Source organism: Chaetodon trifascialis, chromosome 10, assembly GCF_039877785.1.
Source record: "Chaetodon trifascialis isolate fChaTrf1 chromosome 10, fChaTrf1.hap1, whole genome shotgun sequence".
NCBI lineage: Eukaryota > Metazoa > Chordata > Actinopteri > Chaetodontiformes > Chaetodontidae > Chaetodon > Chaetodon trifascialis.
Genome location: NC_092065.1, coordinates 21,547,516 through 21,571,303, shown reverse-complemented (window position 1 = coordinate 21,571,303; position 23,788 = coordinate 21,547,516). Strand labels below are relative to the sequence as shown.

At 41.4% G+C, this 23,788-nt stretch overlaps 2 protein-coding genes across 2 annotated transcripts in view; both read right to left on the bottom strand.

Moving 5' to 3' along the window:
- Positions 1–676: 676 nt before the first annotated feature.
- Positions 677–2,781, bottom strand: LOC139337078 (monocyte chemotactic protein 1B-like). The gene is made up of 3 exons (XM_070971435.1): positions 2,527–2,781; positions 1,619–1,736; positions 677–1,525 (listed from the first exon to the last, which is right to left on the bottom strand). Exons 1-3 carry the CDS (start codon positions 2,591–2,593, stop codon positions 1,411–1,413), a joined length of 300 nt encoding a protein of 99 aa, XP_070827536.1. The 5' UTR covers positions 2,594–2,781; the 3' UTR covers positions 677–1,410.
- Positions 2,782–8,652: 5,871 nt separating this feature from the next.
- Positions 8,653–23,788, bottom strand: part of smpd3 (sphingomyelin phosphodiesterase 3) — a 75,887-nt gene continuing 60,751 nt past the window's right edge. Inside the window, exons 5-10 of the mRNA XM_070972153.1 lie at positions 20,901–20,976; positions 17,829–17,990; positions 16,064–16,153; positions 13,992–14,055; positions 13,330–13,498; positions 8,653–11,409 (exon numbers count right to left, since the gene is read on the bottom strand). Of these exons, the coding sequence (XP_070828254.1) occupies positions 11,308–11,409; positions 13,330–13,498; positions 13,992–14,055; positions 16,064–16,153; positions 17,829–17,990; positions 20,901–20,976 (663 nt within the window). The 3' untranslated portion in view covers positions 8,653–11,307. The remainder of the gene's footprint in view (positions 11,410–13,329; positions 13,499–13,991; positions 14,056–16,063; positions 16,154–17,828; positions 17,991–20,900; positions 20,977–23,788) is intronic.

Genomic DNA, 23,788 nt, shown 5'->3' with positions numbered 1-23,788 from the left:
AGGATGTGATCGGACTCCGTGTGAAGCCCCTGTGTGCTGGAGGCTAAATTTCGCTGCTTTCAAAGACAGTTGTGAATAGCGTTACTCAAAAATTACCTGACATCAAGGGAGACAGATGTTTTGTAATTGCTTCAACGGCCGCAAACTGCAGGCCTTATATCAAAAATATAATAGGGCAGCATTTAGGAGCAGCATCGACTCGGAGGAGATGATTTTATGACATTTAGCAATACACTTTTCACACATTAGGATAGTCCAAAAATGATTTGCATGCGCTTACTATCAAGTCTTTGGTAGCGCTTTGATTGTGACATTCAATTGTCAATTGGCGCACTCTAGTGGCAGAGAATGCAATAGCATCTGATGTTCAAGCTAATTTCTTGACAAATTCCTAAGAAACGCAATTGTTCTTCACTTAGTTCAATGATAGCTGCACATCTCCGGTCCAAATGTGACTGTACGTAACATTGCATTTTTAAATGTAACAAGAAATATTTTGGATAATATTTACAGAATTTAACTTGCCCATTTCCTACTGAGTTGTATGTCTCCATTTCATCAGCATATGAGGTTCCACACACTAGTTAATGTAATATTCTAATGGGAATGAACTAAATACCAGTATATATGTAAACCAGTCCCCTCAGACCGCAGAGCCAAACTTTGACACAGGGCTAATGTCTTGCTTTTATTCAAGAGGATCAAACTAGAAGCATAAGGATACAGAAATAAATACATTTTTTGTCAAATTGTGTTACTTATCTGTACAAGTAACTAAGATCAAAACATGACTGTAAATAGAAAAAACAGCACTTTATATAAAGCACAAGAGCTCACAGTGGGTTATTGTAGAAAAGATGAGGTAACCCATAGCTTATACTCTACTGATGACATCATGTTGTGTTGGGAGGCGATGCTCTTTTACAGTGAATGTACTTCCTGTAAGTCACTTCAAATTACAATACAACTGTAGTTCACAGTGCTGAAGGTCAGACTTGGAGTGTTGTGTGAAGCAAAAATGTACCCATTGTTCCGTATGCTAAAATAAAACTTTTTAATCCGAAATGCAGAATTTAAAAAAAATATAGTGTAAATGTCAATTTTAAAAGAGTGGCAACATAACACTATGCTATGTATACGTTTTTGCTTATGTATGGCAGAAAAATGTACTATGTTATGTATATAAATGTGCCACTAAAAAAAAATAGTATATACTCTGTATAGAGATAGACAGAAAGCTGCTGTTTAGCTTATGATTGCCCCATGCAAACCTTATGGTGGAGAAAGTAACATATTTGCAGTCAACGCTTCTTTAAAAGTTATAGTTTGAAAAGTTGCAGCATCACGATGCATTCACTGCCCAGATTCTGTTCTCTGGAGGCCCTGATTGCAGATATGCTGTTGCCACGACTACAGGTTGGATGTCTCTCCTGGGACGGGTTTGGCGTCCAGGTAGCTGATGAGCTCCTTCACCCGAGGGTCTGAAGGTCTGGCACAAAGCTGACGATTTGCTACCGTCTTAAATCTGAACACACGTAAACAAGACAGTCAGGTTCAGTGCATTTATGTGTGGACACAGCGGTGCTGGTAATGTGTCTCTCTGAGGTTGTGTACTTACATGACGGCAGGGGTGGGGCAGCGCTGGCTGGTCCTGACGTAGCTGACCACTCTGTCTTTGCTCGGGGGCTTCTCATTGAAACGTGAGCAGCATCTCCTTGGTCCAGTTCCACGTAAACCTACCGGCAAACACGTACAAATGAAGTTAACAACAAACTCACAGACTCACACACATCATTTATTGTCTTTGTTTCTTTGTTCCTCTAATGTAATGACATGAAGTGAAACCTGACACTGTGCCAGTGGAAGAGATTGGGCCCGTGCTGTTGTTCCATTGTGATATGGAAAAACTCTTGTTCTGCTGTTTAGATTAAACAAGGACTGGCTCAATTCAAGAAAGTAAGCTGTTCAGTATTATATGTATTCAAATTGTAAACATATTTTATTGATAGTAACACTATCAAAGCACTTTCATACAACGCGTGTATGTTGGATCTATCAAATCAGGGTTTCTCAGTCTTTAAAGCTGCATTAATGATTTTTTTTCTGTCCACTTGGGGGCAGCAGAACGAGACATATTATCCCCTTATAAAGTTGTTAAGGCTAATATGTTAGCAAATAGTTGCCCATTTACACATCCAGCAACCATGGAGCCTCTAGCATTTATTTGAGTCATGGTTATGACCTCATGATGACTCTAAGCCCAATGTTCACACTTGCTTGAGCTCTGTTTTGGTCTTCCAAAACTCTCTCTTTCACATGACACGGGGTCATGCGATCTATTTGTTTGTCACAGTATATAAGATATTGATTAATGTAGCTTTAGTGATGCTTAAATTTGTTTGTATGGTCAAGATTACAGCCAGCTATCTGAGTGTAGAGGCAGCTCCGAAATGATTATATAGAAATGATATTACATATTTGAATACATACATTAGTATACAGTGTTATTGTCATGTTCCTCCTTACCTTCAGTCAGAGTGATGACCGCCAGCATCAGCACAAACACAGTCAGAGCGAGACGAGGAGCAGCCATCCTGAAGCGTGTGTGTTCCCTTCACGTGTAGCAGTAGGTGAAAGACTCAGTTGAGCTGTATCAGCCTGTTCTCTCTGCTGTGTGAACTGATGCTCCATCTGCAGCCGCATTTATATTGTTCAGAAGACACCGGGGAAGACCCAAAGCTCCATCCTGGGTCTCGACTATGACGTGTCCCTCTCACCTTTGCTGTGGGGGTGTACCGAGAGTTTCATGTGTGGGCCAGTTCCCTAATTAAACAGACGCCCAGTGATGACACCAGCTTGAGAAATGAGGAAACACATGTTCTTTTGTTGAGTGTGTTTTCCCTGTGCTTGCGATCAAAAGTACAGGGATTTCATTTTGTCTGTCTCGCCTCTTACATGTCATCACCGGGTGCTTTTTTCTGACTCTTTTAGACTTGTTGTGCACTGTTGTGAGTGTGTTAGCGTAGCACAGTAGCTCAGTACAAACTAGTGTGGTTGACCATAAATATCAGTTATGAACTGCATGAACAAATCTACTGAACAGACAAAAGGACTTAGAGTTAGCATACTTTAATCAAATAACAGAACAGACTTCACAAGAGCTTTGAGAGCAGATTTATCAACGTAATCTAATGAATATAAACCCAGCAGCAACCAGCCTTTTCCCCACAAAATTATTTAATGAATACTGAACACTTTGTCTGATGATATTCCAGTTTGTTATCGTTTCAGTAAACTATAATAGTATTTAACGCAGCTCTCAGTACAATGGAAGCTAAACTGGAAAAAACAGTCTGGGGATTCTCAAGGGTTTTCACGAGAATTACTGCATGCAGCTGGATCATAAGGGCTCGAGATAGATGATTAAAGGGGTATTCTGCTATTTTGTCAGACTTGAAAAAGCTGCTCCAGAGACACAGATGACACTGTGCAACCGTTTTTACAGGATGAGTACGAGGGCTACTCCCCTGAGACCTAAACTCACCTTAATGGGACTTTTAAAGGGACCTGAAAGAAGACTGCAGAATTTTTACCTCTCATTTTTCCTGTTTTGTTGTACAATACAGGATATGTTTAGGTACCTCTTCATGGTAGTTAAATTCTTTTTTTTTTTTTCGGTTGCGCTGCTCATAACTCATCCCACTCTGTGGCAATAACCTGTGAGGTGGCTTCACAAGATGCTATTTTTTGAATGAGGCAAAAAAAAAAAAATCGGACTAACTGGGCTCGTATTGGGCTTGTATTTATGCAAAAAGAGCAGGAAATAGGTGGATAAAATGTGTGCTTCCAGAGACTGCAGCAGTGTTCATCATCAGTGTACAAAATGGCGAGCTTTGTCTGAGAAGTGCAGGACATCTGAGCCTTTACTGTAGGTCTGACTCATATCGCTGCTCCATATTTTTAGCACGAGGTAGTCATAGTAATCCTCTGGCCATCTTGGAAGCACTCACACGTGAAAACACCTTGCAGCAGCCTGAGGAGGATGGATGTGATGAAATGATTCAAACAGGACAGTTCAGTCAGTTTCATTTCCAAACATTAAGTGGTCCTCGTGCTTCCTTCGTCCACGCTAAACTAAAGCTGTTCACGCTTCTGGACGAGGAAACTAATCTTTTTCAGGAGTAATTCTTCTATTAAGTAGCGCGACAAAAGGATCTGATGTTCGTCTGTGTCTTGGGCTTCATCGGCATTGAAATTGGATGATGACCATGTGGTTGCAAGGTCAGAAAAGCTAGTTTGCTGGACCTAAAGGCGAAATGCTTATCAGAGATCAAGAACGGACGTCCATGCTCAATTGACAAGTTCAGTTATGTCACTTCAGTTACATCACTGTGAGGTTTGTTTCACTGATGTTCGGGTGTAAGACTGTTTTTTGGCCTCTTGTGTGCCGTGCATCCAGCTGTAAACACAACTTGGATGTATTCTGCAGAACATTTCATCAAACTTTTGCTTCTTTACACACCCAGCAGACAAGGACTGACATTAGTGTTCATTTAAAGTTGACGTTCTGCCTTCTTGATCAAGTCCAGTATTCACTGTGCTTTCACTCTGCCCCTCTAACACCTGAGTAAAATAGTTTTAGCTGCTAGATGCTCCACTATGTTGTTTGGTGCTGGGTAGATAGTGTACAGTGAGAGACATTTGCTTCATCTGGAAGAGATGCTGATGAGAGTGAAGAGACTGAATGAAAACAGCCAATTCTGCCATAAAACCAAATAAATCAGCTGAAAGATATAAAAAACCCTCTGAAGCGCAGATGACGAATGATGATCCTCTGTTGGTTCATCACTTCGAGTGACCCCTTTCACGTTATACATAGTCTCTTGACACATTGTTCTTAAAAAAAATATTGATTAGTGCAGCTTTAAAGCAGCTTGGATTGATTTTTTTTCTGGCTGGTGTTGGCAGTGAAGCAAACTGAAAGCACACGGTCGTGTGTGTAGGCAAACAGAGCCTATTCACACATCGAGCACACACAGGGCAACATTAGCATTCATTTGATGTTGAGCCACCTCTGGAGAAAAATATCTGGCTGTGTAGCTGCGAAATGCTCCATGATCTTCGCCACTACTGACCTACTGTTTCCTGCTTAGACAGGAAACAGTAGGTCAGTGGGTTTTAAGACCTTTTAAGAACGACAACCTGCGACTGAGAACCAGGCTGATGAGAGCAGTAAGACATAACTAAAAGACACTATAAAGCTCCACTTTGACTTCAGGTGGTAATCCTCTCTGGGCATGTCTCTGTGATCCACTCTTTTGATATTATCCACATTAATTTAACCAGTTTGACACATGCAGTTTAAAAAAATCTTTGAGTCTTTCTGGCTGTAGTATAGAGAATCAAGGGATGTCTCACAGCAGATTAAATGTCCTTTAATCATTTGGAACAAAGCGCTTGGACTGTTTTTCAGTCTCATGACTGTGTGTTGGTCATGTATTCTACTGACTTTAGTTTCAGTCGAAGGTTTTTTCACGCTTGATGGAGAACCATATGCAAATTTTTACAGCTCAATTTTTCCCTTTGTTCATCAAAAGCAGAAGGAGTCCCGATGAGCTTCTTTCACTTCTTTGTATATAACTTCAGTGTTGTTTTGAAATACCAGCCTCACTTGAATGTCAGAAACCCTGTGATATTCTTAGACACTGTGAATGTCATTTTATTTTGGAAAAAGAAATAAATGCGCTTACACACAACCCACTCTCTTTCAGGAGTGAAAGTTAACGTCAACGTGAGCTTTCACTGACCGCAGTAGTACTGCTACCATTAACGTCACCATTAGTGGTTTCACTGACTTATTATTTCCACACAAGCTTGGACTGCAGCCAAGTGGGTGACCCTTCAACAAATAACGACACAAAGAAACAAAAAAAGAGGGAAAACTCATTTGTTTTTTTTAAAAAAGCAGAAGAAAATCAGCAGTTTGTTGAAGAAGCTTAGAAAGAGAAAAGCTATTGATCCCCCAGCCAACATACAGAGACCAAGCGAGATGACTCCACCAAGAAACGCCCTCCATCCAAAGACAAAAACCAATTAAAAATAACACGACCACTTGAGACACATTATAGAAAATGAAAGCAGGAAAGGATTGCAAAGTGAGGAATCACTTCTACCGAGACAACAAGCCTGAAGCATTAGAAAGACGCACGTAGCTGCAGAAGCTTAGAGATCGTCTCAGAATTGCTGTCCCCCGAGCCGGCTGTGGCATAATTCTGTCCTGACTTGACGTGGACACAAGGGGGACAGTGATTGGTTATCAAAAAAAAAAAAAGAAGAGACAAAATACCACAATTATTTCAGGAATTCTCCGAAAAAACTCTACAATTGAGCCATTAGTTAGCTTACTTTAGACTATAGACACCATAACAATGCATGAGTCCCGAGTGATTATTAGTTGAATGATTCAGAGAAGGAAGATGTTGATGATATCATGTTTGATATCAATTCTGCATTCCTCCTCAGTCTTTATATCAATCAGCATTCAGCACGAGGACACACATTATTTTGGTGTCTATGTTTTCATCACAGAACACGTCAGATGACCATCAGGACAGTTAAATGTCCTTGTCACACTGTTTGTTTGGACAATAATTTGAGAAAAAACTAGAGTGGGAAAAGGAGCCTTGGTTGGGGTGCGCTGTCCTCATGTGTTTGCTCATGGTGTTGGCAGTGCAGGGGGGTCTGTGTGGGGGGTGTGTATTGTAGCTCCACAGAAGGCCTGGGAAGGCTTACAGATACTCCATAGGCTTGATTTGTTCATTCTGGTTGCTTGATTGTCATTAGCAACAGTATCATGAAACACGGTCCCTGTGTGGAGGTACTGGGCACACCGAGCCCTGATCCAGGGCCGTCACACTATCTTTCGTGGTCCTGAATGGCTGCATGACAGAGCCCCCACATTTCAGTCACTCAGGAGTTCATGTCCATAATTATGTATAGCTTTAAGCCTTAAACCTGGTATTGCATTTGACATACTACATATAGAGATATACTAAATCTTTTTCTGGCGCACTAAATAGTACGGTAGTATACACATGGGAGCTTGCATTGACTTTGAAGCTGCACTTATCAATATTTTTATATGATGGTTGGGAAATAATTACTACCTGTAATGTGAGAGGGGCGGCTCATATTGATGACCCAATAAAGCATTAACTCTACAGAGCATTCTAGCATCTTTGGTTCAGTCTCAAAGCCCAAAGCTGCAACAGGTAGCTGTTTTCAGCGAACCAGTTTGGTTAAAACCCACTGTACTCAACTTGCCCACCACCAAAAAACACTTAGAGACCAGCTAGTAAACATTGTTGAGCGTTTAGAGATGGATATTTTTCTCAGACACCGGTGAGGCCAAAACAGAGCTGTGAGTTCACATTTTCTCCCATCATTAATCCAATGAGTGCCTAAGTGACTGAAATGTCAGGGTCCCACCACACAGCCTTCCTGTGTCAGGGATGGGACTCACCATGGACATACAACACCAACACAAACCAAATCACTTTGCCTTTACATCTTCACATTTAATCAATCAATCAGCTTCTTTTCCCACCACTTTCTTCAGATATTTTGTTATTGAAAATATGCAAAAATACAAACACAGAACAATTAACAAAACAAGATAGCCTGCAAATTAAAAAATGAATTAAGCCCCCCCTTCCAACTTTTTTAAAAACAACATAAAAGTGCTGTATCATCATGAAGGTGTAGCGTTACATAAGTCCCACTGTTGGATGCTTGCTGCACTGTCTCTGTATTGATGAATTGTTCGGCAGTATTAAGGTGTTGTGTAACAGAATCGGACAGTTGAAAAGTAAAAGCTGTTAAACAAATTTTTACATCAGCTACCACTGTGTCTCTCCCACAAACCGTGACTTATTGACCCTAAGAGCAGATTCTCAGGGGAACTGTGGCACCTTTCTGTCAGCCACTATAGACCTATAGTGTATTTACATGACTATTTAGCAAGTAAATAACATATTCTAGCATTTGATCTCATCTGAAGGTCACCCTAGCAAGAGGAGTGGTGATTCACAAAAGAACCTCATACAGTAAGAAAAGAAAAACATTATGATGCTTGAATTAAAAAAAGCACAGATACACACATCGATGACCTTGATACACAACATGAAGAATATATTAGTCATAATAATGTGAGTCATAAAGAGACACAGTGTCAGAGCAGCCAGGTGACCTGTGGACTCATACAGCACGTAAAAATGTCAGCTCAACATACACGAGAGGACACGCGCACACACACACACACACACACACACACACACACACACACACACACACACACACACACACACACACACACACACACAGTAGAATGTGTACTCCTGAAACCACATCTGCAAACGTATACTGTACTGTCCGTCCTGTGATACTCAGCAAGGAGTTTTCAGAAAAATACCAATTAGCACATTTGTATTATACAAACACGCACACACACACATACACACACACATCTGTGCTGAAACTGACACTTAAGAAAAAAGCTTCTCTCTCTGACCGAGAAACAGGCGGGCAGGTCAAAAAACTGTTGTAAACATTGTTCGCCATGCAGACCATGGAAATCAAACAGTATCTGATCCTAATCTGTTACAGTAATACATGTTTTATTCAGAGAAACAGGCGTCTACATTAGGATTTTTTTTTGTTTGTTTTTTTACACACATTTGTAAAAGAAATATAAAGCATGGTTTTGGTAGTTGTCCCATGTTGACTGATGACAACATAGACACCAGCGTGTTCCATGTGTTCCCAGGACTGTAGATCACTGATTTGGAGTTTCCTGCTAACACTTTAGCATAGTGTTGAGTGATAGGAAGGCCACCATTTCTAAAGCCAACTCATCTTTTAAAGCAAAAATAAAAAGTGTACATTTGGAAAGAGGAAGTAACACAGTCTTCCTCTTACAAATTCAAAGCTCAATTCAGAAGAAACACACCCTGGCTAAATTCAGTTCACTTGGTCTGGTGTGACCACCTGCTTAAGGTGGCTAATGTTAGCAAATGTTAATATGACAATACTGAGTCAGTTTGATGGGAATCACTCATGATTACTGATGACTTATGGTTACACCTGTTTTCATGGTATCTTCTAAAGTCTGAGGTACTCATAGTGGCCTATCACTCAACACAGCATATGTTCACAGGGAGCGCCACGGCCAACAGATCTACAGAGGGCACAGGGAGAGTTTTAGTATCAACAAGTCTCGTTAACAGTTACACTGACTTAACACTGCTCTTTACAAAGTTCCAGCTCCTGTTTGACAGCATGGTCTGTGTAGGTCTGTTAGGTGAATGCTATGCTATAATAGCATTACTATGAGTGAAAACATCCCAAAAGTTGTCATGTTGCATTGGTGCATTGGCGTGGTGCATGCATTGGTGTGCTTCTGTGGTATATTGCTGCCCAACCAGCAGCAGAAGCCGTGTGAACACTGTGGTATACAGACAGCTGAAGGGAGCAGGAGTCTGAAGGTGCGTTTAGACTGAATGTGAAGCATATTTCCACTTTGCGCTATTTGTGCAGATTTGGCTGCTGGACTGTGTTCATTTGCTTCAAAAAGCCAATTAACAGTCTGTACGGATGGTAGTTGCAGGTAGCTAATGTTTCCTTTCTGTTTACTTGGTACTTGGTATGCCATGTGTCTGAATTCATTTGTTTGTATTTGGTGAGTAAACTTAATCTTTGGGACCTTTTACAAATCTATAAAATGTGTTTATGTATACTTGCTGCAGTCTGTAAGTCTCCATGTTTCTGTATTATGAGGTTTTGCAGTTGTGTCACAATATGGCTGTTATCATGGTGAGCCATTGGACAGCTGGACCGTAGCGAGTGCATAAATCAGACATGCTTACAAGACTGTCGCGGCTTGCTAACCAGATAGCCACAGTGGTTTGTTAGCGAACATTACATCTACTCTCTAAAACATAGCCAAGTCACATGTTGTCATGAGAGAACCTCCAGTATGGCCACCAAAACCCCTCTGTACATGATGTGTATGGCCGTGTGCCTGCTTTATGGAAATCCTCAGTATGTCTCTGTGCATACCTTTGTGTGTGTTACATGTCATCAGCAGGGTGGAGTCTCACATGCACAAATGCCACACTAGTATACAATAAGTGTGTGTTTTTAGGGTAAAATGCTTGACTTGTCAAGTCCAGACTCAAGCAAACAAGTGTGTCAAACCGCTATATTAATGTTGTAAACTGATACCGTTTCCCTTCATGCATCAGCAAAACCTCAGTTCCCACTATTACGCTAAAAAGTCCCATCTAACCCTCTTCACCGGTCATGGCTGAAAAACATGCTGAAAGCATCGCATTGCATTAAACAACTTTTTTTCTCCGATTTCATGCCCCATTAAACAATACCTCTTATTAGAAACATACCATATAGTAATAAACAGGCATTTAAACTCCCTATAAAAAGTGGTGTGGCGACAATAGAAATTTTTATCATATTTTTCTCCTTTTACAAAGACTAGTTGAGTTTTCTTTAGAAAAAAAGACACTTGTTGAGGTTCCTGGGACTGACGTGGGAGCAGTAAGGTGAATGACTGAACTGACCAATAGCCTGTCAGCAAGGAGCACAACACGGGGACACAAACGGTCAGCGTAAAGGCCAGTCAGTAGCTGTACGCTTCATCACTTAAATGATGTGTTTTCCTTTTCTACACAGTCACTAAAGAACGAGGATCCATCTGTCCCTGAAGGTAGAATCATTAAAAAAAATCATACTCACACTACAGCTAAAACAGATCCGATAAAAGGAGCGTGTGTGTAAAACGGCTACATGAAACAATTCACTGTAAATAAAACCCTTCAACAGGGAGTGTTGGAGGAGAAGAGTGGAGAGGCCAGCCGATGTTCAACAGTCAAAATGTCAATCAACTGTGTTTGTGTGTTAGGTGCTGTACTTAGTGTGTGTTTGTGTGTGCGTGGGTGGTTTACCCAGGAGGATGAATATCTTTCTGGCTTTCTAAACTGAATTCCCCTGCTTATCTTTCTCCCCCAGAGTCTTTCTCCTTCTTACAACTCACTCTCCTCTACCTTCTTTATATCCATTCATCCACTGAGCGCTCCTCTGGTGATTCATCCGTCCATTTTGCCGTCCCCTCAGTCGTCTCGCAGAAATGCATTTTGTCTCCAGCATATCTGAGAATTCTTAATCTCTTCTCCTCTTCCTGCTCCTCTGTCCTCCCTCCATGGCAGCATTGTAAAAAAAGCTCAGGTGGTCGATCTAAGGCTCCTCTTCACCGGTGGAAACGGCCAATCGCATGGCCACAGACAGGTGGTCAGTGAGGCCAGCGAGCTGCGTGACAAAACTGAACTCCTCCATTTCCTGCAGGTGGGGAAGAAGAGCAGGGTCATCAAATCATCACGGGCCAACATGTTATTCTGTAGGACTTAAAAGCTGCATGACTTGATTTTTTTTGGGCCACATGCTAAATGGAACTTACTGAAAACATCTCACATATCGTCATATTGAGTTGTCAGATAGTCACTTATTCACTAATCCAGCAACATGAGCATTTATTTGGAGAGGTGTACTGTGTCTGACCACTTCAGTCCAATATTCACTCTGCTGTTAGCGCTGAGCTAAAAACACAAACACAATGCGCTAAAAGGTTTCGCAGAATTGAGGAGAACTGCAGCGTTAGATGATAGACATTAAATGATTCTCTGCAAGCAACATCTTTGCTTTAAGTCCTCATAAATGGTTTATAATGCACTATAATTTAGCTGCAGACAGATACAAGTTCATGTTGCCTGACATGGTAGCTGGTGTATTAACAGATAATGAATGACAATATGGAATGTGTTTTCATAGGAGACTTTATAATGATAATGATAAACACTAAAAATGTCCAGTGTCCGTTATGATCGTTGGCAACTACATTATTATGTGTCATAAACCATTTACTTAGCTTTACTCACTGTTTTTAAATGCTTGAATGGATGGGGATTAAATTCATAAGTTGCCAAATAATTTTGCTACTGCATATGGTCAAAAATATGGCAATGACGAACATTAAGGGCTGGCTTGCAGTCGGTGTTTCTGTTTGTCTCAAAGGCGTTGGGCGGGGTTGAGGACAGGGCTGTGAGGTGTGAAGCTGTGAGCTTGTGACAGGCTTTGCTCACAGAGGCACTGTCATGCCGAAACAGCACAGGGCCTTCCCCAAACTGTCTGAAAGCACAGGATTGTCAATTATGTGCGCTGTAGCATTAACAGTTCCCTTCACTGGAACTGAAGGGACTTGTCCAAACAGTTTCACTTTCCAGTCTGCGTTAAGAGTCATATTACAGTAACTGTATCCTGGCACAAGGTGGCATCAAGTGGCTGTGGTTTGAGTCAGACACAGAGAGGCAGAGATGGTCTAGTAAATGATGTGATTTGGTTTTCCTATCCTCTCCAATCCCTCACACAGACAGACGGACAGACAGACAGCCACGGCAGCACTGCCCTCATCGCTTCCATTCCCACTGTCATTTGTTCTGGCCTTTATAACTTTTTATGTCTAAAATATTAAAAATCTCAAAGATTCTCCTGTGGCATGAGATCATTTCATGGGCTTACGTTTCACTTGGCTCTGAAAAACAAGCGTTGACAAGTGTCTTGTTGCTAGGAAATGAATCAGGGCAGAATAAAGCAAATCACTTCCCCGCTGACAGGAAAATAGCACACAATTCATTTCGACGTTTTTGTGAATGGAAGCAATAATTTCACCCGATGAGCAGACTTACAGTATTGATGTTTGATGGAGTATAAGACTGCACAACTAGTTGGAAAAGGTTAATTAGCGTAGGCTCTCTGAAACATTTTCCATTCAGCATCAGGTTTCTTTGCAAACAGCAACAAAAATAACAAATGGATGTAAACCTGTTATTGGTTTAGAAGAGAGGCTCCCAGTCATGAGATAAATCTGATGATTAATGTGAGAACAGCAGTGAAAATGAGACTGATACACAATATTGTTGTTCCACGGGGACCTCTTAAAGCTACTTAACGTCTTAGCAGGCAGGCATGTTGTTTGTCCAAAATTTATTCAGATCTGTGGAATCTTATTTCAACTTGTGTCCAATATGTCAGTTTAATTCATCATACAGTTTCTATGAGATGAGCAGGCATGTGAGAGCTGGAGGCGTGTGGCGGAGGGGTGGGTGCAGATGGAGGCGGGAACCATTTGCATGTTCATAAAGTCCAATGAAGGCAAAGACGTAAAGTTACATCTTTATTCATCAATCCTCTACTAAAGCATACCAGCTTCCAGTCCTGCTGCAGGCCCTCGTCGCTGTAGAGGATGTAGTCAATCCGGCGTCCGTTGCCCTTCAGTGGGATCTTTCTCCCTTTCTGACTGCTGGCGGGACACTGGTTCTTACTGGGAGGAAACACCAGGTACTCCTTCCTCCCCTCCTCGTTCTCCATCACTCTGACAGAGACAAACAGCGATGGGAAGGATCAGTAGGCTGAAGTTTTGAATTACATAAATAATCTAAAGATTTGGGTAAACCTCTAAATTTCAGGTTGGGACTTCTGATAAAGATAAGGGTTGGTCTTGAGCATGTAGTGGTTGTGGTAAAGGTATGAGGAAGTCTCTCTGGAATGAATGGAAGTCAATGCAAAGTCATTTTTTGGGGACATAAATCTGTTAACACAGTCACATTGTGGGGACTCGCCTTCTGTACGGGGACAAAACGCAAGTCCACATAATGTAAATCATTCAATTTTAGGCTGAAGACTTGGATTAAGGTTAGGGTAAGGTTAGGTTTAGGTTAGGGTTAGGCAAGTATTGGTTATGGTGAGGATAAGTCTGCAGGAAATGAATGTAAGTCTATGTAAGGTCCCCAAAAATGATGGAAACACAACTCTCTCTCTCTATCTCTGTGAGTGTGTGTGTATGTGTGTATACGTGTGGCACTTACTTTTGTAAACTTTCAGGTGAACTGACCTCGTCATCATAAAGGCCACTGGCATCCAGAAAAGTACCTGTTGATGACACATTAAAATGCATAATCACCCTCCGTTGACAGTAGCAGTGTCGAGAAAACAAGAGACGAGTCGGTGTTATGCTTTCACTCATTCTGTTAACACCTTGTGATGAAGTACCATTTATATAACCTCTACCCTCCAGTGACAACTTCAGTGTCCAGCGAAGGACCCCCAAAGACAGATGTGCTATTGACAGCGTAAAAGCGGGGCCTGTTTTCACTGCCGAACAACACCAAACCTCTGCGCCGTGCTTTCACAGACGAGATGGGAGGCGTGTGATTGAAATCTGGGTCATGTTTTGAGCAATTGTCAGGACTGATCCTTCATCTCCACTGCGTGTTTTTCATTCACAGCAACATAGCTGCAAATATGGCCCCCATTATTTTAGGTTTCCTGTTTATTGATCTAATGTATGCTTTGCAGTTCTCCCCCTCACTGTGACGACCAGCTTCTTCCTTCAAGTACAGCTCTTCTAAAAGTACAACTTGTGGCTCCTTCCAGTGTGGCAAAGGAGGCGTCAACACACCTTGTTCTGAGAGCATACATCTCCGCCTTTAAGGCCCCTCAGACCACAATCCGCCACCATCAAACCAGAGAAATATAACAGCCAGAGAGAGACGGGCACTCAGAGATCCCTTTGACAATGAGGACGCAAGGTCGTGGGCTGGATAATGTGTCCAAAATGCTCCATATGAGGAGAGTAGCACTGTGAAGTTACTGCAGTCACTTCACAAGTGTTGGGAGCTCTTATGAAAAGTAGGCATCTGATGCGCAGCCAGCACTTTTCACAAGTCTAAGAGCAGGTTTTAGATCACTGAAACAAAGATGGTGAGGTGTTAGGCAGGCAGCTACACAGACTGGCTGCTGCCTGTCTGCTGCGCTGCTTTCATTTCCTTTGGGAATAGCAGAGATACACATGAGACTCCCTCTTTCAGGTGGTTAACATCACTCCAGCTGCTCTGTCCTTATCGCCAACAAGCTGTAGTACACTGTATGTGCGGGGAAGAAAATAAACATGAAATAAATAAACCAATTTCGTCCACAACTCCTAAAATACACAGCAAGCCACAGTTACTGCACTTGTTGGGTGTTTGGTTTGTGGTTGACATGTTTAATCTGCCATCAAACGCGAACTCAAAGACATCACCCGTGTCAGTCATGAGTGGAGATGATGATCAACGGCAAGAGAGTTTTACTCAACCCTTTAATTTTCACAGCTTCAGTCATATTATTTCACTTCCATGTCACTGCTTTTTAACTACGGAGGTCCCAGGCTACCCATAATTCCCATGTGACAGGAATGCAGCACAAGCCCAGCAGGCTGTCTGTGTGCTTGGCAGGCAGGGTGGTCGGCACTGGAAGACTCCTGGAGGATTCAACCCATTTCCTGAAATCTATCGACACACCATCAGTACAGCAACTGACAATAGTGTTCAGCCTGGCTCTCCGCCTGCCTTTTTTGGCTTGCTATTGTATTCATTTGAGCCTAATCTCCTTTGGAGAAGCTTTATGAAATGGGATAATCTTTTCTCCCTTTCTTCCATAGATTCATTGATCCGTTCTCCTTGTCTTGCCTCCCGCTTCCCCTCCTGTCGAATAGCGACCAAACGGGAGGCGCACATCTTTTCCCCTGGTTAGCCGCGCAAAATGTCCCTGTCCAAATAAATAAGCCCTTCTCTAAACGAGCCCTTTCACTCTGTCCTGCCCACACTGTCCCCGAAATACCGCTGGCCTAAATAACGCTTCACATCCAGACCAAAACCCTCCAGTCTCTACGTCACTAATGCCCATGTATCAGCACGCTGTACTGGGTTTATTTTAATTCACACAGTGGGTGCATCCTGATTTAGCCAGACAGAGCCAGATTATAGCCTGCTGTGCTCCACATGCACTATATGGATCATCTGATTTCCACTGAGGTTGTGAGAGTATAGCAACACCTGCATTTCATAATACAGTGTAACATCACGTGTGTGTGTGTGTTTGTGTGCGTGTATGTTGTTACCCAGAGCCCACGGTTTGTCCTCCCCTGGCCCCAGGCGACATGGGTCCTTGTATTGAGTAAAAAGTGCATGCTGCTGCTCCAGCTTGTCCTCTGGAAAAACACAAGAGCACACATACAGTACAACATAACACACAGGCACAGTTTGAGGCTATACAACACAAAGTATTCCTCATTCTTCTTTTCATGATTTACTGCCTGTGAACTGGAACTGATAAGTAAGTAAACATGAATGATTAGGAAACTGAAGAATGTGGACAAAGCCAATATACTATTCTGCCACCTCCAACATTATTTTTACCAAGTTCCCTCGACAGGAAGCCAATATTAAGACTTTTTCTTATTCATGTGGATACTTATTTTACTTCAGTAAGATGGTGAAGAAAAGTTAAGTTATGAAAAACTATGATGATTTATCTGAATGTGGGATTATAATCCAACATATTCTTTACTCCAGCAAGAGAAGAAAGTTAAAGAACACACATGAAACATAAAAACATATGTGGCCATTTTTTGATTGCAATTGGTTGGAAGTTATGGATTAACTTTTAGTATCTGAACAGGATAGTTTATGACTTTATGATGAACAGAAGCATTGTGAAGAAACGTGGTCCCTGGGAAAACTGGCTGGGGAAAAAACCTATTTGGGAAAAAAAAAAAATAAATAAAAAGGAGCCGCAACAAACTGATTATTGTTAAATCAGTGTAACCAAATGTCCCGTCAGCAGTAGTTTCCCTCCAGCTGGCTGTTTCACAGGAAACTGTTCATGTCTGTCATCGTCACATGTCTGTGATGATAAGCTCCGCCCACTGCCCTGCCCCCCAGGCTGTGCATCTGATTAACTTCATTTTGGCACAGATGGAGCCTCTCCATCTTAAAAAAAAGCTCCCTTATACCTCCTCATGAACACTAATGACTTTGCTTTTAGTGTGATCGCCGTTCTCTTATTACACCTCATCCCTTTGTTTTCTGCTTTGATTTGATTTTAATGTGGCATGGAAAATTCATGCCATAATGAAATTCAATTCAAGCAAATATTGAAGATGAAAAGCTAAATAATTATCTTTTTAATATGCATATTTCAATTAATCATGGCACAGCAAGGTGCATACTTAAAAAGAAAATACATACAACAATACTTATTGTGTTTCACATCAGCTCTTTGATTTGTTTTTATTTTGGCATTTTAAATCTTCCATACTCACACAGCGAGATGCAGACCATAAAAACATGTGACACAACTCTTCAAGATAATCAGATATATTTGGTAAATGAAGCGTTCTGTACTGGTGAGGAGTTGCTTGATGAAACTAGATAAAGATGTATCACGTAGCTTTTCAGTAAATTAACATCAATCATCATGTTTAGAGGAGGAAGACAGAAAGGTAATGGCTTATTATTTCGTAAATGTTGTAGCAAACAGAAGGAATTGCACTTATTTGCGGGGAAAGCAGCAATCTTACTGTCATGTGTTGCTGATGAGTCGTGCATTTCTACATTTTACAGTAGTTCACCATCAAGCTTTTACATTAATGGTAAATATATGAATATTTTATTAGTTTCTACTGTCTGAAGCCTGGCACCATGCAGCTTTCCTGTGTTAGAGCTGTAAAAGGTCTTACATATACTTCTATAAATTATACATTACAGACAAGTTTTCAGTGCTTATACGCTGTTATTGAGAGATGAAACCTCCATCGTGTTGGTGCGTGATTAAATAAAATGCATTATTCAGAATATACTGATTTAGCTGTGACACCTGCATACCTGAAGAGCAGTTATCAAAGTTGAGGTCTCCCAGGATGACATCAAAGGCCACCAGGTCTTCCAGCACCTTCTCTCCTGCAGGTGGCTGGGATGAGGATTGGCGAAACTCAGCTCCCCACTGGAGCAACAGGTCCAGCTGCTCACATCGTATGGACGCATCAGCTGGTAGACAGTGCAGAGCGTGCGTGTGTGTGTGTGTGTGCGTGTGTGTGTGTGTGGCAAGAGGGAGGAAGCAGGGGAAAAGCAAGAGAGGAATCAAATCAAATTAATACAAAATGTCTGCCATAAAGTCCCCCAAGCATGTCTGAATGAATCTGACCTGAACTGATCTGAGGGAGTGCGAGACGGCAGTCAAAGATGGAGAGCAGCATAATTCAGCATCAGCGCTATGATTAAGAAACTGTGAAATTAGCATGCTATTTATCATGACACCTCAGGAAATGATGGTATGAAGCAATATAAAATAGAAAGCAAATATACGACACAACAGAGCACAACAGTCCAGTGATACAGTTCAGTCCGCTCTGATCTGTAAACATACTGTAGGTTAACATCTCACACAGTGTAAGCCTCGTCAAAGCATTTTTACGCACCATATAGCCCAAAACTCCAAAAAGCTGTCTCTGAGAGCTTATCCTATGAGCCCTGATTAAGATTAGGCAAAACTCCACGAGACAACACAATGTGCAGGATAGGATATGACATAATAGTACAACTGATGATAGTGAGTCATTGTCATAAGCTCCACTGCTTTACATGTTATTCCACTGATGTCACATTACTGATATTACTGATTAAAGCTGCACTGCTCAATATTTTTACATGGACAATGGCTCAAGTGCTGCATGTAGTAAGAAACCCACAGAGAATTATCACCTAACGCTGCTGTATTATCGCATCTTTCTCCTCTGTGTTTTGGTGTTTATGGTCCCTGGACTTAACTGTTTTGCTTCAATGGTTCAATAGCATTAGCATTGTCTGCTATTCACTCTGCCTGTAGCTCTTTTTTGGCCTCCACCACTTTATAAATACAGTACCTGGCTTATTTAGCTGCAAAATAAGCTCCCCTGTGTTGACCAGCTACGTAGCTGCTAACTTTGCCAGTCTGGTGCTTGGCAGGTCTTGTCGGCACTTTTTCACTGAAAACATCTGTCTGCTGCTGTATTATCGCATCTTACTCCTCTGTGTTTTGGTTTATGTTTATGTTTATGTTCTCTCCACTCCTGACAGTAAATCTGAAAAATTGGAGTTGGAGAGGGAAGAGGGGAGGTGAATAGAGGGAGGCGGTAGGTGAGAGCGTGTTAGAGAGAAATAACAGCTGAATAGTGGAGAGTGTGAGAAACAAAGAGGTGTCAAGATATTGGTGGGTGAGTAGGTGGCTTTGGCTTTGATTACTCTCAAATCCAGCTCAAGTACATGTGAAATGTAATGTTTTTTTTGTGTGTTACTGGATCACTTAGAGAGAGATGAAGCCGGGGGTGGTGGGGGCGTGTTTGCTGTACATTTGCCTGTGTATGTGTGCGTGTGTGTGGATATGTGTGTGTGCCTGCTTGCTTGTTTCAGCTTGGCATTCAGTGTGTGAAAACTTTTGTGTGAGGCAAACTTAACAAAAGAAATTGGATGATATTTATTTAGAATTGGATTATATAATAATTTCTGCACTATTTGTAACTCAGAAAATTCCTGTTCTTGTACAGTGCAAGAGCAAGAAGTATGATTAATTTTTCAGTCCCTCCCCCTACTATTGACAACAGCTATGGAAGAAGAGTCTAAAGGCTCCTCCACAGAGCACTGCTGCCTTGGTTTGTGCGACTTTGAAAGATGCTACATGTCAAATGTTGCATCACAACAGTCTTTGTCAATTCATTCTTGTGGAATTTCCAAATCTAAAATCAGGAAGTCATCCTTGAATCGCTAGCAAAGTGCTTAATATCAGTGAGGAATTTGGTCAAGTTCACAGGAATTGAGATGTTTCACTTAAACACATGATGCGCAACGGTCACAAATGGTAAATAGATAACATCATTTATTTGCATACATCATGGTAGTCCCTTCTCAAAATGGAACATGACTAATATAAGTATTTTTTAGGTTGAAAAGCCTGTGAAACACACCTCAGACACCATTAATGAGACAGTAAATCTTTCCTTATATTACCAACAGTCTTCATTTATACTTCCATACATTATTTACTGTGTGGAAATATGGGGAAATACATTAAAAATAAACAGAGATAGAATTTTATATTACTTCTAATGTAAACAGAAGTACTCATAAAGCACCTGAGAACTCAATCAAATTGAAGACTTCGACTGAGCAGATCGTAAAATAGAGCAGATGAGGCGTAAAGTCAAAAATAAACTATTGCAGTACTTCAATGCATTCAGTGTTGCATTTCACCTAAAGGGCTGAATTAACATTGTTGTAACAGTTGTTACGAGGACGTGTGAAACATTGTGACTTGAAAGATATGCTGAAAATAATTTAATGAACAAATATAATATTGGACGACCCTGATTCCAAAAATCTCTACACATATTACATAAATATTACACATGTACAACTCTCCCTCTTCATCCCTGCGCTCCTCCCCGTTCTTCCTCCACATTCTCTCTCTCTATCATACCCCATCATCCCTCTCCCCTCCCCCCAAAGGCTTTATGTTTGATGTATCTTTAGAAACAGCCCTGGCTCTGCTATATTTAGGCCTGTGAGAAGCGTAGGAGGAGCCCAGAATAGTAGGCGAAGGGGGAGACGTGTCTTTGGTAAAAAATGAGGGAGGCATCGACCGGAGGTTTTAAATAGGGCTGTGACGCCTTAAACAGCTTGAGCCAGTCTCCATGGGAACAGCGGGAGGAGGCACACAGGGGTTGTGATGCGCCCATTTATCTGGACATACAAACACACACACATACAGGGCTGTGCGTGTAGCTGGATGGTTGTAGCTCTCCAGAGACAGACCATCACAAAGATACATACGTGTGCGTGTGCATGTCGTTGTGTGTATGCATGTGTTGGAGAGACAGAAGAAGAGCGACACACAGAGAGTTCGGACCGAACATGTCACTGTACCTTCTATTGCGTGGAGGTGCGTACACGTGAGATATCCCACAACCCTTTGCTCCTGATGGGAGGTGCCCACGTGAACCTGCGGACCAGAGACAAACAGGACATGATGTCACTACAACATGTTCAGACGAGCAACATCAAACGCCACATCAGTGCGTTTGCTTATGTAAAGCGTGGCAGGTAACAACAGCGGCAATTAGATCATACAAGGCAAGGTGCAACTTTATTGATCCCTGTGGGGAACAGGGTCATTACAGCTGTGATCTAATAACAGCAGTTACGGTGTGCTACATCAGAGCAGCGGGGCAAGAAAATAGATGAAAAATAAACACAAGCACACTGCATTCAGCAAAGGAAAATATACTTTTTTTCAATTACGCTATGATTTGATCATGATTTATTATTCCATTTTCTTCCATCTGTGCATTGAGAGTAGCTGCTGTTTCGGAACTGCTGTGAATTTTGGTGCTGATATATGTGATGGTTGATTTTCTATGCGTTTTTTCAAAGTTTTTTTTAATGCATTTCTACAGGAAATAAGCGAAACATGACGACAAATGATAAAAAATATGAATATTTAAAAAAGAAAAAGGCTACAAGACTGAAACTCTCTAAACAGATTCCCCAAATTTCAGTGCTTCACATACTCAGGGGTGGCCATGATAGCACCACCATGTGGTGAGAATTATATAATATTATAAAAATGAAAATTCTATTATTATAAAATTGTTTGTTAATATCCCTGCAAAAAAAAAAAAAAAAAGGCTCCATACGAATCACTACCAGATACTACGAGCCAGAAAGCTGCTTCCACTTCTAAAAAGTCAAGAATGGCTAGGCCCCATGAGCTTGTAAACAGCTTGTTGATATCTGTTAAAATTAAAGAGGTATTCACTTTTTAATGAGGGCGGCATAAAATCACCAAGAGTGCACAAACTAATGGCTACAGAAGTGAAACTTGGCAGACAGCTGGCTCATGGTGAAAGGCTCCACAGCTGCAAGAGCTTTCAGCAATCACACTGCATTTTCCTCAGGAAATCTAATTTCTTATTTATAAGTAGTAAAATTTCGATCTAGTTTCTTCAAAATCTTTTTGTTCGCGCCCCTCTTCCTGTACACTGATTGAGCTCTGATAGGTGATTGCAGGCTGCAAGCAGCTGCAGCATTAGCATGTGTTTTGCTGCAGTTGCCTGATGTTGCTGGAAAAAAGGCGAATGCAGCGAGCACTGCTGGAGACCTGCTGTCGACCGTGAGCCCCGTTGTCTTGACTGATCAGCTTCCAACATCCAGACGCAGCGTTTGCCTCTTGTGTTCAGTTTCAGACATACGGCAGCACTTAGAGCAAACATTTTCGGGGTGAATTATTAATTTCTATTATGAAACAAATGTCAGGTGGGCTACAGAAATATCCTATCTGACTTTATAATGATGCCTCCATTTTTAGTGCGCAGGGCTCATTGCTCTGCGCCTAGCAGAGATCGCCTGTCAATCAAACAGTATGCAGGTTGGTCGTTCTTTTTGCACACATTAGACCTGCTTAGCATTAGCACGTTAGCATTGACATTGTGAGCATGCTGAGGTTAGAATTCAGCTCCATGCGGCAGTAATTAAGTACAGCCTTGTAGAACTGCTTGCATATCTGGTTTGTGACTCCTTAGTGTTGTTGTACAAAACAGGATATTAGACCGTGCGTATCTTGAAATCAATTGGTGATTAGTACCACAAATGTCAAGGCTTTTATCATATAGAAATATTCTGAATTGCTGGTATAAATTATCGTACCAAGATAACAAAACAAACAGCAAAAGATGGTTGGCCCAAAAATGCATTTTCCTACATAAAAACTGTGTTATTATTTTTAGGAAGAGAAATTGCTGGACTTCCCCTCTGACATTTGCAGTCTTGACATTTTCTGCTCATTATGAATGGTCTGCCATGGTCCTAAGGGCATGGAACATTTTTTATCAGCAGGACAAAAATGGCAGCTATTGATCAATGTAAACAAAAGGAAAATGTAGGTACAACTTTTCTACAATCTGCAACAATGTCTGCTATTTTTATATCACTACACTGAAAAAGGAGAAGTAGTCAACAAAACAAAGTAGTTGGTGAAAAAATGGCATTTGTTTGGAGAGCTCATTCTTTATAGCTGTGTTTTCTTTTTTTTAAAATGTTCTGTGTAAGAGCTGCACTGTCTCAATCAGCGTGATCTAAACACAGAGCTGGAGATTTCATTTTTTAAACATCCTCATACGCGATATACATTTTTCAACACGTCTTCCCGACATCATTTTCTCAACTCCCAGAGCAGCGGAGGGAGAGCAAAGCTGAAAAAAACTCATTCATCATCTCATTCGAGATTTAAGGAGACATCTTTAGCATCAGCGTTGAGAAGTCCTCGAGCAACGCAGACACAAGACACGGAGCAAGGCTGAGGCTGGCATCGCTGAAGTGCCGGTGGGTGGGTGCAGCCTGATGAGGAGGAGGAATAAAGGGTTTCAGAGAAAAGAGAGATGGTGATTGTGGGGTGGTTAGCTTAAAGTATGAGGGGTGGAGTAGATGTACAACAAGAGAGAATATACCGTGTCAGGCAGTGTACATACATATATACAGCATAATGTATGTACGTGCGTGTGTGTCTCTCTCTCTATACACACACACACACACACACACACACACACACACACACACACACACACACACACATATATACAGTATATATACAGATATATATGTATGTATATGTGTGTGTGTGTGTCTCTCTCTATACACACACACACACACACACACACACACACACACACACACACACACACACACACAGACACATACATATATACAGTATATATACAGATATATATGTATGTATATGTGTGTGTGTGTGTCTCTCT